The 12,671-nt window shown below is 40.4% G+C and overlaps 2 protein-coding genes across 2 annotated transcripts in view; both read left to right on the top strand.

Annotated features, from left to right (window-relative positions):
• The first annotated feature begins 2,905 nt into the window (after window positions 1-2,905).
• Window positions 2,906-5,246, top strand: LOC117872426. Its single transcript, XM_034760858.1, has one exon. The coding sequence runs from the start codon at window positions 3,161-3,163 to the stop codon at window positions 5,147-5,149; it is 1,989 nt and encodes a 662-aa protein (XP_034616749.1). The 5' UTR covers window positions 2,906-3,160; the 3' UTR covers window positions 5,150-5,246.
• Window positions 5,247-6,515: 1,269 nt separating this feature from the next.
• The window catches only part of TOPAZ1 (testis and ovary specific PAZ domain containing 1), a 92,846-nt gene continuing 86,690 nt past the window's right edge, over window positions 6,516-12,671 (top strand). The window contains exons 1-2 of the mRNA XM_034759484.1: window positions 6,516-6,531; window positions 6,723-9,264. Coding sequence (XP_034615375.1) covers window positions 6,516-6,531; window positions 6,723-9,264 — 2,558 coding nt within the window. The remainder of the gene's footprint in view (window positions 6,532-6,722; window positions 9,265-12,671) is intronic.

Here is a 12,671-nt window from a genome sequence, read left to right as displayed (position 1 = left end):
TTCTAAAGCACAGTCAAATTGAGGAACTTGGATGGGCCCATTCCATGCCAACTTTTTTCAGAAAATTCTTTGAATGGACTACCACCTGGTTTTGCAACACAATCCACAGCTGCTGACAAGTGTCCTTTCTGGAGGTCTGCCTTCCCTTATGATCCTTCTAAAAAAGATTTTCAAGTAGCATGACTCAAGTCAGTGCTTACACTTCTTAACTGTTCCTCATTTTGAAAGAATCCTTTAAAGTGGATCAATTTCACACAAACCTGGTTGATCCCACTTTTCATTATTGTTCATAATTGTCATCATAAATACTCAATCTGACGCTGAAGCTACAAATCAATAAAGTAATTACTATGACATCATTTCATAGTTCCTTCTCTGTTCCTTTCTGTTGTATCTCTCCCTTTCTTGAGCTTTGTTATGCACCTTAAAAGTCTGTGTTACACATCTAAGTTGGGGAAGGTTGAAATTTCTACCCCAAATAGGTCAGACATTACACTTTTTTACAAATACCGGGTCTGAAGAATGCTGCTATTGCTGAATGCTGTATAGCTAAACCCTCTTATTGGATATTTTTTGGTTCTGAGGACCTGGAACTTCAGATAAAACCTTGGTTATCTTTACTCCCTGCCTTGATTAGCTTTAATTATCTGCCCACTGTCCTTTTCTGCAGCTTGTATCTTTAACACACACAGGCACTCAGCCTAAAAAAAGATCATAAGCAATAGAAGACGGCATACTGTTTGCTTCCCAGCCTACATGCTGCTTCTTCATTCACAGATGGCTTATGTTGAAAAACCTTCTTACATTTTCTCTGCCTTGTTTGAATTAATGATACATTATCTCCATTTTACAGATGGAGACATAAAGGCATTTGTGAAATTGACTTGCCTAAGGTCACATAATGAGCCAGTCCATTGGACTAGTATCTAAATCTATTCACTCCCAGTCTGTACGCTAACTCCTAGTTTACCTCATTAGCCCTATTATTTAGAATATATTAAAACAAAAATGTTTATTTAATATTCACAGGTCCCAGTCTAGCGTTCCTGAAATGTGAATGCTATCAGGCAACAAGTCAAGGTGCACTGGATTTTAATCAGGTGTCTTCTCTTCAAAGAACATACAAGAATAGTGTTGGAATATTGGGTTAAACACATTTGTTAAGGTATGTACAATGGTGCCACTGCTACTATTTTTAGTTTAAAATTATTAAATATTACTAATTATTTTAATTTTGATAGCATGTGTTGGTAATGTAAAACTCCTTTAGAACAATTTATTTATACATTGTACTATTCTGTACACTTATGAATTTTTAGAATGTTTGCATAATTCTAAGACACAGAAGAATATTCTTCTTACTTTGTGAATTTTGTGTCTAACAAATGAGCTATCACTAAATTTGAAACTGAAGCTGTGTCTTTGGCTATCTCTCTTGCAAGCTAACAACTTTCCACCATTGCAGTAATAAATTTACTAATAAATACATGTAATCCCTTTGGAATTCTAACCTTATTAAAAATAGATATGGATAATAAGCCAAACTCTGTTGCCGCTCCCATTGAATCTGGTTCATTGTGGACAAAAAGAGAAATGCAGACTAATTTCTTTCACTGGATAAAGTGCTTTTTTACTCATTTTGAGATGAATATCTAATGTTCTTCAAATTCATACTTGAGTACACTGCAAACTGATTTGATTTTTAAAATAAGCATTCGGGGTTTATTGCAGGTTTGTGAACTCGGCAAGATAACTTAATCCTCAACTACTGTTAGGTTAAACTACGTTACACTTAATGGGTTGTCAGGTTCCATTCCTAGCCTATAATCTAATGCATATTCGGTTTAAAGTAAACTTTCAGACCGTATTTAGTACTGATAATGTGCTATTTGTGGTGATTTTGTATTCAAATGTCTTGCTTTAAAGAAACAAAAAGAAGGGGAAAGACTCCTCCACAAAGGGTAACTAACTTAGGACCTGACACACCCAAAGACTACTGGTGAGGAAGGGGAGAGGTTGAGATCCTAACTAATCAGTTCCCATTTTAGACAGTGGAGGGCCCCGCCTTCTTTCCGTGCGTCTGAGTAGGTCTGTAGCCTCCACGTCTTCCTTGCAAAGGGACTAGAGATTCCTCTTTCTCTCCTGCGAGCTCTTGCTTCCTAATGCTGACTATGCCGTGCACGCTACATAGGGAGTAGTAGCTGCATTTTTGCCACCCGTTTACTCGATTTACCCCGCTCTGGCTTGGACAAAGCAGGGACCAACCCCATTCAAGCGAGTGTGGGAGCGGTCGGGAGCAGGTGCCCCGGGCATACGGAGCTGGGAGCAGCTGAACTGCTCTCCTCAAGACGGGGAACAGCAGCCTCGCAAAGTGCTGGGGCAGCTCGAGAAACGCTGTGGCTGGTAGTCGTTAGGCGCCTTTTTCACAGCTCGGCCTGCGCCTGCGCACCTCCCCTGCCCTGTGCCCCTGCGCAGGGGGCCGCGCCGCGCCGCGCCCTAGCTGCTGCTGGGGGAGCGCGTGAGGGGGAGAGCGAGACGGGGCGGGCGGCGGCGAGGCCTATGCTTGGCAAAGGCGCTGGCTGAGTGAATGGGGTGGCGGGGCGCTGCGGGGCCACGGCTGGAAGCAGCAGGGCAGGGTGAGCAGATAGGCGGGTGTGAGAGCTGGAGCGGCTGCCGCCCGGCTCAGGTGCTGGCTGTGAGGGGCTGCAGGCAGCGGCGCTGGCCGGGGATCTGTATTTGAGCTCACAGATCTTTAGTTTGTGGAGGGAGCGGAATTCAGAGCCCTCGGGGCGGGGTGGAGCCCGTGAAATCTTTTCTCTGGGTCGGCAAGAGACTCAGAACAACCCCCGGCAACGAGCAGCAGGAGGGTGGCTGGGGGCACCTCCTCTACAGGCGGGTGTAGCTTTCTGTCCGAATCCTGCTGCTCTGCTAGGGGCACCACCGCTCAAAGTCTGAGCCCTCCTGGCCCGTTGGGAGCTGTGTTTAGGAGGCCACTCAGGTTGTCCCCGAGTTTCCTCACCATCGGTCCTGCTTTCTACCCAAATACTGAGGCTGGCCAGGTTGGTTTGTGGTATAGCTGGGGGACTGGTTTCTGCCGTGGCCGCTTGTTGTTAAAGGCAGTTTTTCTGCAGAGCCTGGGGACCCTTTCCCTGCCTGCAGGATGCCACAGCTAAGATCTCGGAAAGTGCAGCTAAGCAGGGAGGCACTGACTGCTACGATGGGGCCCTGCCCACAACCTGTGGATGCAGAGATGGGAGCCCACTCTGGGGACTTCTCTGCGGCCAAGGGGAACCCTCAGCGGGAGGCAAAGAGAAAAGCAATGCATTCCTTATCCTGCTCTTCATCACCTATCCTGTTCTCCGGTGTCCCATGTGAGCAGCTCACATTCCCAGCAGTAGCATCTATGGAGGAGCAACATGGGACTAATACGAGGCTTGTAGGTAAAAGAAAGGAAGGGAGACGAGGCTGCAGAGGAAGAGGCATTGCTGCTGCTGGAGGCAGAAGAGAAGCAGCTTTACAGGTTTCAGACCATGCTGCAACTAAAGTCTGGGAGAAGGTGATGGTGCCAGTAGGGAGGTGTTGGGAAAAGGCTATCTGTAGAAAAAGAGGACCGGGATTGCAGCAGTTTTCCTCTGGAACTAGTTTGGAAGAAAAATTGGCAACAGGGATTGAGGGAAAACTAAGAAGTAGCTCCTCAGCAAAATTGGGGCTGTTGGGGCCCCAAGAGGGATTAGGAAGCCCAGGGAAAAAGAGCAGACATTCCTTAATGGAATTGAAGCTACAAATTCCATGCCCCAAGGAAGAACTGGTGAGTCCAGAGAGGAGTGACAGATGCACCTTGTCAGAACCAGTAGTGCTGGGGCCTGGGAAGGATGCAGGGAGCCTGATAGCACTGGACATGCAAATCCCAGACTCTGAGAAGGAAACCGTGAGCCTGAGTGAGAGGAGCCCATGCACCTTGGTAGAACTGGGGCTTCAGAAGGAAGTGGGGAGGCAGGGAAAAAGGAGCCGGCGCTCATTTTCAGAACCAAGAGTGCTAAGGCCCAAGGAGGGAGAAGAGAGCCCAGTGACAAGGGGCAGATGTTTGTTGGCAGGGACAGAGTCTTGGGTAGAAGCAGGGAACCTTGGGAAGAGGGGCAGGCGCTCCTTATCTGTCCTGGGACCCCAGGAGAAAGTAGGGAGTCCGGGGAAGAGGGACAGATGTTTTTTAACAGAGGGGAGGATGTCAGGGCCTCTAGATGAAAAAAGGAGTCTGGGGGAAAAGGGTAGGCAGTCTTTGGTGGAAGTGAAACTAAAGAGCCCAGGGAAGAGGGGCAGACACTCATTGGCAGTGCTGCAGCCACAGAGACTAAGCCTCCAAGAAGAACCAGTAAGCCCAGGAAAGAGGTTCAGGTGTTCCTTGCAACTACAAAACTCAGGCACCCAGGAGGAAGTAGGAAGCCTGGGGAAGAGGGGTAAGCACTCATGCACCACTGAGGAATCACATCTCCAGAGCTCAGGTCCCCAGGAGAGTACAGGTAGCCCAAGGATACGGGGCAGGCATTCCATGGTGGTACTACAGCCACACAGTCTAGGCCTCCATGAGGGAGCATGTAGCCCAGGAAGGAGAGGCAGGAGCTCTTCTGTGGAACTATGGCTACCAGGGCCCCAGAAGGAAGCAGGGACCTGTGGGGAAAAGGGTAGGACTTACTTGGGGGGAGCAGGAACCTCAGAACACAGGAAGAGGAGCAGGGGCTCCTCAGCAGATGAAAGGGTGAAGATGGTGACCTGGGCTGCTTCTCAGTCAAGGCTGATATGTGGGAAGGATTATGAAGCCCAGTGCTGGAGGCCAGGCAGGGGTTCTGCTGCTGGAAATACTCGAGGGAGCAGACGAGGGAAGATGGAGCAGCAACAGGTTGTAGGGCAAGAAGTGGGTTCTACAACCACTGATGATCTGTTCATTAGTAGAATAGAGGACAATGGTGAGAGACAGAAAGATGGAAAGGAAGAGGCTGTGGTTTCAGCTGAACTAAAATTAAAGATCAGAAAGCCTAGTAAGATCTTATTCTGTATCTGCCTATATATTTGTATGTTGCTGTCTTATATCTATACCCCTCTACTTCCCCTGCTTATACATTGCTGTCTGTCTTTTTGCTCTTCTAGTTTGTAGGATGCTGTCCCAATTGCTTCAAATTCTCAACCTTATTGCCTCTTTTTAAATACCATTCAAAGTAATATCCCACTAGCAACAGAAACAAAAAGTGCACTTGGGGGTAGTTTTTTTTTGTTTTTTTTGTTTTGGTTTTTTTTTTTTTGCATGTTAATTGTGATTTTCTCAAAGTGGGACAACTTGAACTAGGGAGATATTTAAAAATAAACAAAGTTGTAAATTTTGCTGAAAGATACAAAGTAAAATCCTCATAAGAGGGAGAGATTGTAAATATACCTGTAAAATTAATTGATTTGTGAAGGAATTTCTTTCTAGTGAATTGGAAACTTGGGTCAGGTCTATGCCCATAAATATGCGGGTTGGGAACTAGGAGCATTGTTGTTGCCTCTAATTTCTTGATGGAAATACGAACTTTTTTCTGTATTGTTGAAAATAGTATTATGTATTTGAGCCCTTTTTCAGATAGGCATGATTTATTGCAATAGGAAAAACTTAAATACTGAAATTATAATCTATTTTGAAAATTTGAGATCTTATTAAACAAGCACCTTAGTTTAGTGGTTTTCAACCTTTTTTCATTTGCGGACCCTTAAAAAATTTAGAATGGAGGTGTGAACCGCTTCGAAAATCTTAGACATACACCTCTACCCCGATATAACGCTGTCCTCAGGAGCCAAAAAATCTTACCGTGTTATAGGTGAAACCGCGTTATATCGAACTTGCTTTGATCCGCCGGAGCGCGCAGTCCCGCCCCCCAGAGCGCTGCTTTACTGCGTTATATCTGAATTCATGTTATATTGGTTCGCATTATATTGGGGTAGAGGTGTAGTATGTGTCCCCCCTCTCCACCCCGGGACCACAGATTGAAAACCATTGCCTTAGTTTAATTATTATGTGAAGTATTATTAACTTTCTCACAGAGTTCTACCAATATTTTTTTTTTCAGATTTGCAATGAAATGTTCACAAATACAATTTTTAGATATAGTGAATATTTCCTGTTAAAAGAACAGTAATTTGCTTAGTATAATTTGCTTAGTATAATTTGCTTAGTATAATAAGGAATTTGTCTTTCTGGTTTTTCTTGAATTAAATTTTTAAACAGGCGCTTTTTTTTTTTTTGCTCGGGTGATCTTGAACATGTAATTTATGAATATATTTATTTCAACACATAATATGTGAACATAAGGCTTTGCCTAAAATTTAAAAGTGGGAATAGTATCTAGCATTTTCTTGCAAAAATACTTTAGTTTGATTTGCCAGTTGGGATATGTTTGAAGTTACTATCAGTTCATTCAAATTTTTTTCTTATAACAGCCTAGCATTCTGTAAAGACTTTATATAACAGATATTTTAAGCCAGTTAATATGCTAGTTATTTTCTGTATGTAAAAATGTTAGTCAGAATGTAACACAACTACATTTCACCTATATAGTTTTTATTTGGTAGATAATAGTCTTGAAGAACCATGTGTGTAGTATTTTTTCTAAAAAGGCAATAGTTCAGTTTTTTCTTAAAGCACTTGTATTCGTGTGTAAGACTGACTGTGATTCGTTTTTTTTTTTTTAAATCAGCAAAGAAAAAAATAATAGAAGTTAAGGAAGACTCAGATGCACAGGATGGAAAGCAGCTAGACACTGATCTAAATATATCAAAAGATTATAACATAAAGAAACCACTAGTAGCTTACTCTGAATCTCTCCAGGTAGCTAAGTCAGATGGAACTCAGAGCAAGATACCAGTATGCCCGGGTTTAAAGACGGGATCTGCAGTACAGTGTAACAGGAGAAGAAATAGACTCACCAAGACCAGGTGTTTACAGAATTTGGATGTAAAAGTAACTGAAAATAAAGCGACAAAGAGCAAACTGGTAAAGTCTAAGGGTGAAAAGTGCAGAGAAACCCCAAATTATTATAATAGCTTGCCATCCACAGTAGGAAAGAATCCAGTTGTAAAATTATATGACTGTCGTTACCTTAATACATTTGTAAAGTCTTCAGTTGATGCAACCAACTGCAGTTACAAAATTGGTGGTGGATTCTTGCATGTAGCACAGGGTAAGAGAGAGACTTTTTGTCCTGACAGTGTTATGGGACAGAGTGATATGAATAGCAAGCTTAATGTAATGCAGATGTCCACACAGAAAAGTATATCATTTGACAAAGAAGGAATATGCCAAAATAGAAAAAATTGTCAAAATGAAAACAGTAAGTGCTTGAGGGAAAGAAAGTGGAGTATTGATAGAAAGCCCAGGAAAAGGATGAAACTTTTTGAAAAATCATCAGTCCGGAATGTTCTCCCAGTTATGGACAACAAATACTGTGAATATGAGTTACATACGGAAGATAAAACTGCCACAACAGACCCTTTAGCAGTTCTAGAGTTAAATAGCAATGAAACTACTTCCTCATCTTCGTTTGATCAAAAATCAAATCCCCATCTAGAACCAAATACTCAAGAAGCACAAAATGGTTGTACTGCCTCGGTTAATAGAAAAATGCACTTGAAACCCTGTGCAACAGAAGGTAGTTCTGAGAATAGACTTCAGCTATCTGAAATTGCAAAAGGAGAAAAGGGTGGTTTTGATTCAGAAAGTATAGAACAACAAGACCGCTTGAATACCTCAAATAGTCCAGAAGTGGTTACTTTGATTAATGACAACATTTCTGATTACTACAATGATGTCAGTTGCCAAAAGAAAGAGAGGATAGTGTCAAATGAAAAACTGATAAGTAATGTTGAGAAATTACAGCTATATAGCTGTCAAAGAATAATACCAATGTCTGGTAAAAATGTTTGGCCTCGTGAATCATGTGCTAGGACTTCTGAATGGTTTCATAAAAATCACGTGTCTGTCCTGGAAGGAAAAACTTCAACTTCTGGTTCTCAGGAATGCTCATATGAAAACAATACCGAAGCTGTAAGAGATATGGTTTTAACTGATAACTCCAGGCAATTAGAGCTAAGTATGTTAGAGGCAGAAAGTGTCAAAGAATCTGCATGTAAAATAACAATGGATTCTAACATTGAATGTCTGACTTCTGTTAGAACACCAGAGTCGTCATTATTGGATATTTGTGGGACTTTGAGAGTCACCTGTAATGAAAATCTAGAGTCATCAGTGGATAGTAGTCCCATAGCTTCTAAGTCTGAAGCTGTCCATGAAGCTCAGATGATCTTAAATTTGGCAGTAAAACAAAAACAAGATGATAAAAACAAAGGCGCTTTAGCAAAGAAAAATCTGATGATGGCACTCCATGATGGTATATCTGAAGATGACAATACAAGTAAAATGATTGTTAATCATAAGACATCAATGATGAAAAAAACAGTTACAATTCCAAACTTAATGAAAATGTTATACCCGGGAAATCTATCAAATTTCAAAATTCCTTTACGCAAAAATAAAACTGAATCCAGGAAAGTGGACTGTATTAGATCATTAGATAAAGAAACATACAGTCCACTGGAACGTCTTCACAAATCTGCTGCTGCTTCAGCAAGGCAGAACAGAGCCGAGGAGAATTCCTCTATAGTAGTCTCTGAGCAGCAACCTATCTCTGAAGAGGCAGATATCTCTGTAATCCCCTCAAAGGAAAATGCTTACCAAATGAGCAGTAAGGACTTTGGCAGTGGTGGTTCTGAAAGTCTTTCAAATGAAATAAATATACTTTCTGAACATGTTTCTACATATCAGTGTGCTTTTCTTGAGGGAGAATTGGAGTCATCTGCTCTTGAGGATGTTACTGACTCTTCTGCTACTGCACCTATAGAGCAAAGTCGCACACTAGATTGTTCCAGTAAAACAGTTGACCATTCTGTTTCATTAGAAATGCATGATGATGATAAAAAGAAGTCAAGAATGGATCTTGCACAGAGTAAGATTAAAAACTTTCCAGATGTTCTTAAGGCTTATGAAGATGATATTCTTGTGATTGATGTAATTCAGGATGACCCTGACCTTTTTGGAACCACTGATGAAGGGGAGCTTGCATTCACAATGAACCATGTGACTGAAAAGCACTGTAATATCAGTACTACCTCAGAGGAAAAACAGGATGTCAAGCCAAAATGCCTTATCCTTCCAGAAACTAAGGATTCAAGGGATTACTTTAGGTATGCATATCATTGCTTTACCTTCATAAAAAATATTTGTGTAATACTGAGTACATTGAGACATCAACTTAGTTTAGTCCAAGTATTCAGGTTTCCCCAAAAACGCTGTATATGTGTATGTTTAGTAGAGTGGGCAGCACAGTTATGCATTCAATGTGAACAGAAACAGTTTCATGAAATTGAAAAAAAAATCAGCGAAAATTGACTTTGGGAATTTAAACATTTTTTGGCAAAGTTCTGAGTCCAAACACAGCGTATGGTTACTGCATGAGAACCAGAAAGTAAAGCTGATTATAAACCAAAGTAACTGAATTGGTCAGGCTGAGTGAAATGGAAAAAAAAAATGCTGAAAAGGAAATTAATTATTTAAAATTCTTTTTAAGTAAGATGTGGGAGTAATACTGGTAATGCTGTAATGATGTATATATGAATTATCTCATTAGTGTCCCCTTAATGATAGCTTTATATTGTAGTATGGCATTTTAAAATATAACTTTTTCTATTGCTATAACTTCTGCTGTTTCTGCATTCCCATGAGTAAGTGATTTTGGTTATCCAAATAGTAACAATACGTTTTTCTCACATCCTGAATAGTTTTTAAAACTATAATTTGTCTACTAGGTTCTAGTCAATATTTTTACCAGTCTTGCATTGTGGTGTTTGATCTATACATTGAGATCAGAGTAAGGTACAGTAAAGGAGGGAGAGCAGAATTAAATGTACTAGCAACCTTCTATAAATGGCAGCTCACCATGTGTGTTTAGAGAGACTCAAAATCTTTTTATAGCTGCTTGATATATTAGCTGTTGTACAAAATTGGTAATCTTATGAGAAAAGTATAAAACTTGCATAGAGGTTTATAGTACAGGATTTTCTCCAAAGACGTGAAGACAAGTGCCTTCCCGTTCAATTTTTATTTGCTTCCTCTGTTCATGCTCTTTGCTCCCTGTCATCTTTACCTTTTTTTAGGTTAATACTACAACTAACATTTTAAACTATTTTTTTTAAATATTGCCAATTTCTTACCTTGAAATCCTCCCTTTCCTGAAACTATGATGTACAAAGGAGGAAAGTAGGAAGTTTGCTTAGGGTAGGGCTGAAGTGTGTGATTTAAATATCCATTTTAAAGTTTAATTTTAACTGTGTATCTTAAAATCTCACTTTTGAGAAAGTAAAGGAGCAGCAGCAAAAAAAAAAAAAAAAAAAAACTAAAAAAAACCAACAAAAACAAATCCAAAGACCTTTAGGACAGTTTCTTAACTCATGCAGATAAATGTTGGTCTCAGGGTTTGACAGTTTAGTGCTCCAAGAAGGTAACATTATTAATAGAAAATGAAGTTTTCTGTTTCTAGAAGAAGTGATAGATCATATTATCGGTGTTGCAACAGTATTTCTCACATGTTGTCTTACCGCTGATCCTTAAGCATGAGCTAGGGGAAATATGTCTAAGGATCAGTTCCCATACCCATTTATTCCTTGTCCTTTTTACTAAGGGCCATCCAGGGTACCAGTTAATGATGTGTTTCATGATACGAACATATGTTGCTAAGAGCTGAATGGAGATCACATTGTTTCACGTAGATAATCGGGATATCAGATTGAAATCCTGGGGAAAGCTTTGTACGTCCATTACCAAACTCTTGAGACATCCAGTCCACATGGTTTTTCATGTGCTTATAACCAAGGGTGAAAATTTGTGGTGACTGCTCTAGTTTGAGATCCCAGTTTTCACATGTTCATAACCAGGTGTCAGATTGAGGAGGGAAAAGGTGGGAGGTGCTCTTCCAAGATCTTCCCCGAGAAGGCACCAAAATGAGACACTGCCCACCATGCATTTTGCAGATGTTCAGAATATGTTTTTGCATGCTCTCTAAGCTCCATTGAGCTCTTTGAACTTGGCTCCGCCTTGGTGGGGTTTCAGTATGTCATGGGCTTTGCTGGCTCCTTGATTTGAGAAAACAATAATTGGTGGTATCTCCCAAGTGCCACCTTCTTTTGGCATCAAGATGAGACTTGACTCACAGTATATTGTATAGATCTGTCATTCTCCCTCTCCTTACATACATGAGGAATGAAATAATTTAAATGTCAACATTATTAACTATCACTGGGATTTGATTTAACACCTTAATGGAAGAACAAATATCAGACCTATTGTTCCCAGTCTCTAGAGACTGGATTTTTCTGCCTTGGTTACATTTGTTTCACGTTTTTGATGTTTTCTTCACAACTATAACAACTTAGAAAATTTGTTTTTAAAAAGAAGCTGTGATTCTGAAGAACAAAGTACTAGCTTCAGAGAAGTGCTGGTACAGTTAATTGATACCCCTCCCCCACACCTGTTTCTGAGCCCTGGCTCATTCCAAAATACTCACCTTTGGGCTGAAACTTTCTATTCTTGGTCTCTACCTGAATATGACTTTTTGGTGTTTGAAGGAGGAAAAAAGTCAGTTAAATATTTTTTTCCCATTGTTAAACAACAAAAACCAAACCAAAAAAACCCCACCCTAAACATTCTTCGGGGAAAGCTTGAAAAAACATTTGAGAACTGTTTAGTTTTAAAACGATCTGAAATACACCATATCATGGTGCATATATAGCTGAAAATACTTTTTTAAAGGTGGCCTTAAATGTTGATATGATACAAAGCTAGCTAATTGTATAGTGATTTACAAAGCAGGGCTGGTCAAAACATACAAGTGCTTAAAAGCTAGAGAAGGTTATTCCGCCTCTCAGGCCATGAGGCCTAAAGTAAAATACTCAGGGCTGGGAGCCTAAAACTTCTGAGCTCTTTTCCCTGTTAGTTGCTGTGTAATATTTGCTCTTATATAATACTTCAGTAAAATTTTCTTAGGTTTCACAGCATCTCTGTACAGTAGGACTTAAATATAACTCCCATTGTATAAATGCTGAAATTGAGGCTCATAAATTAAGAAGATTATCCAAGGATTAGATGTGTGCACACTCTCTAATTCAGGCCTGCTCAACTGATGGCTGGGGTTGGCAGTCTGGTTGGTCCAGAAAAAGATAATACTTCACCCAGCTTGTCTCTAAAAATGAAAATGTAGGAGTCTGTAGCTTGTCAGAACCTTCCCTTGATTTGCCATGGAAAGTTAGTTATATCGGCTTGCCAGATTCTTGCATCATACATTCTATAATTTATGCTCTATAATTAGCTTTTTCCTCCTAACTCAAAATCGAGGCGCTAATAGACTGTTAGTTGCTATAATGGGCCAGTTCTTTCTTGTCTCTAGGCTTCTTTTAGGAGTCAAAGCATTGAAACCATGTGAATGGTAGTTGCTGTATCCTGATGAATATGTTCTCTATGTGCAATGGCAACTTTAAGGGTTTACTCTTTCACATTTTTCATCTCTAAGTTTTTGGACATAAAGCAGAATTGTTTCCAC

The sequence above is a fragment of the Trachemys scripta genome, chromosome 2 (assembly GCF_013100865.1).
Source record: "Trachemys scripta elegans isolate TJP31775 chromosome 2, CAS_Tse_1.0, whole genome shotgun sequence".
In the NCBI taxonomy this organism is placed as follows: Eukaryota; Metazoa; Chordata; order Testudines; family Emydidae; genus Trachemys; species Trachemys scripta.
The sequence above is the reverse complement of the archived record's forward strand: the minus strand, read 5'-3'. Positions and strand labels throughout refer to the sequence as shown.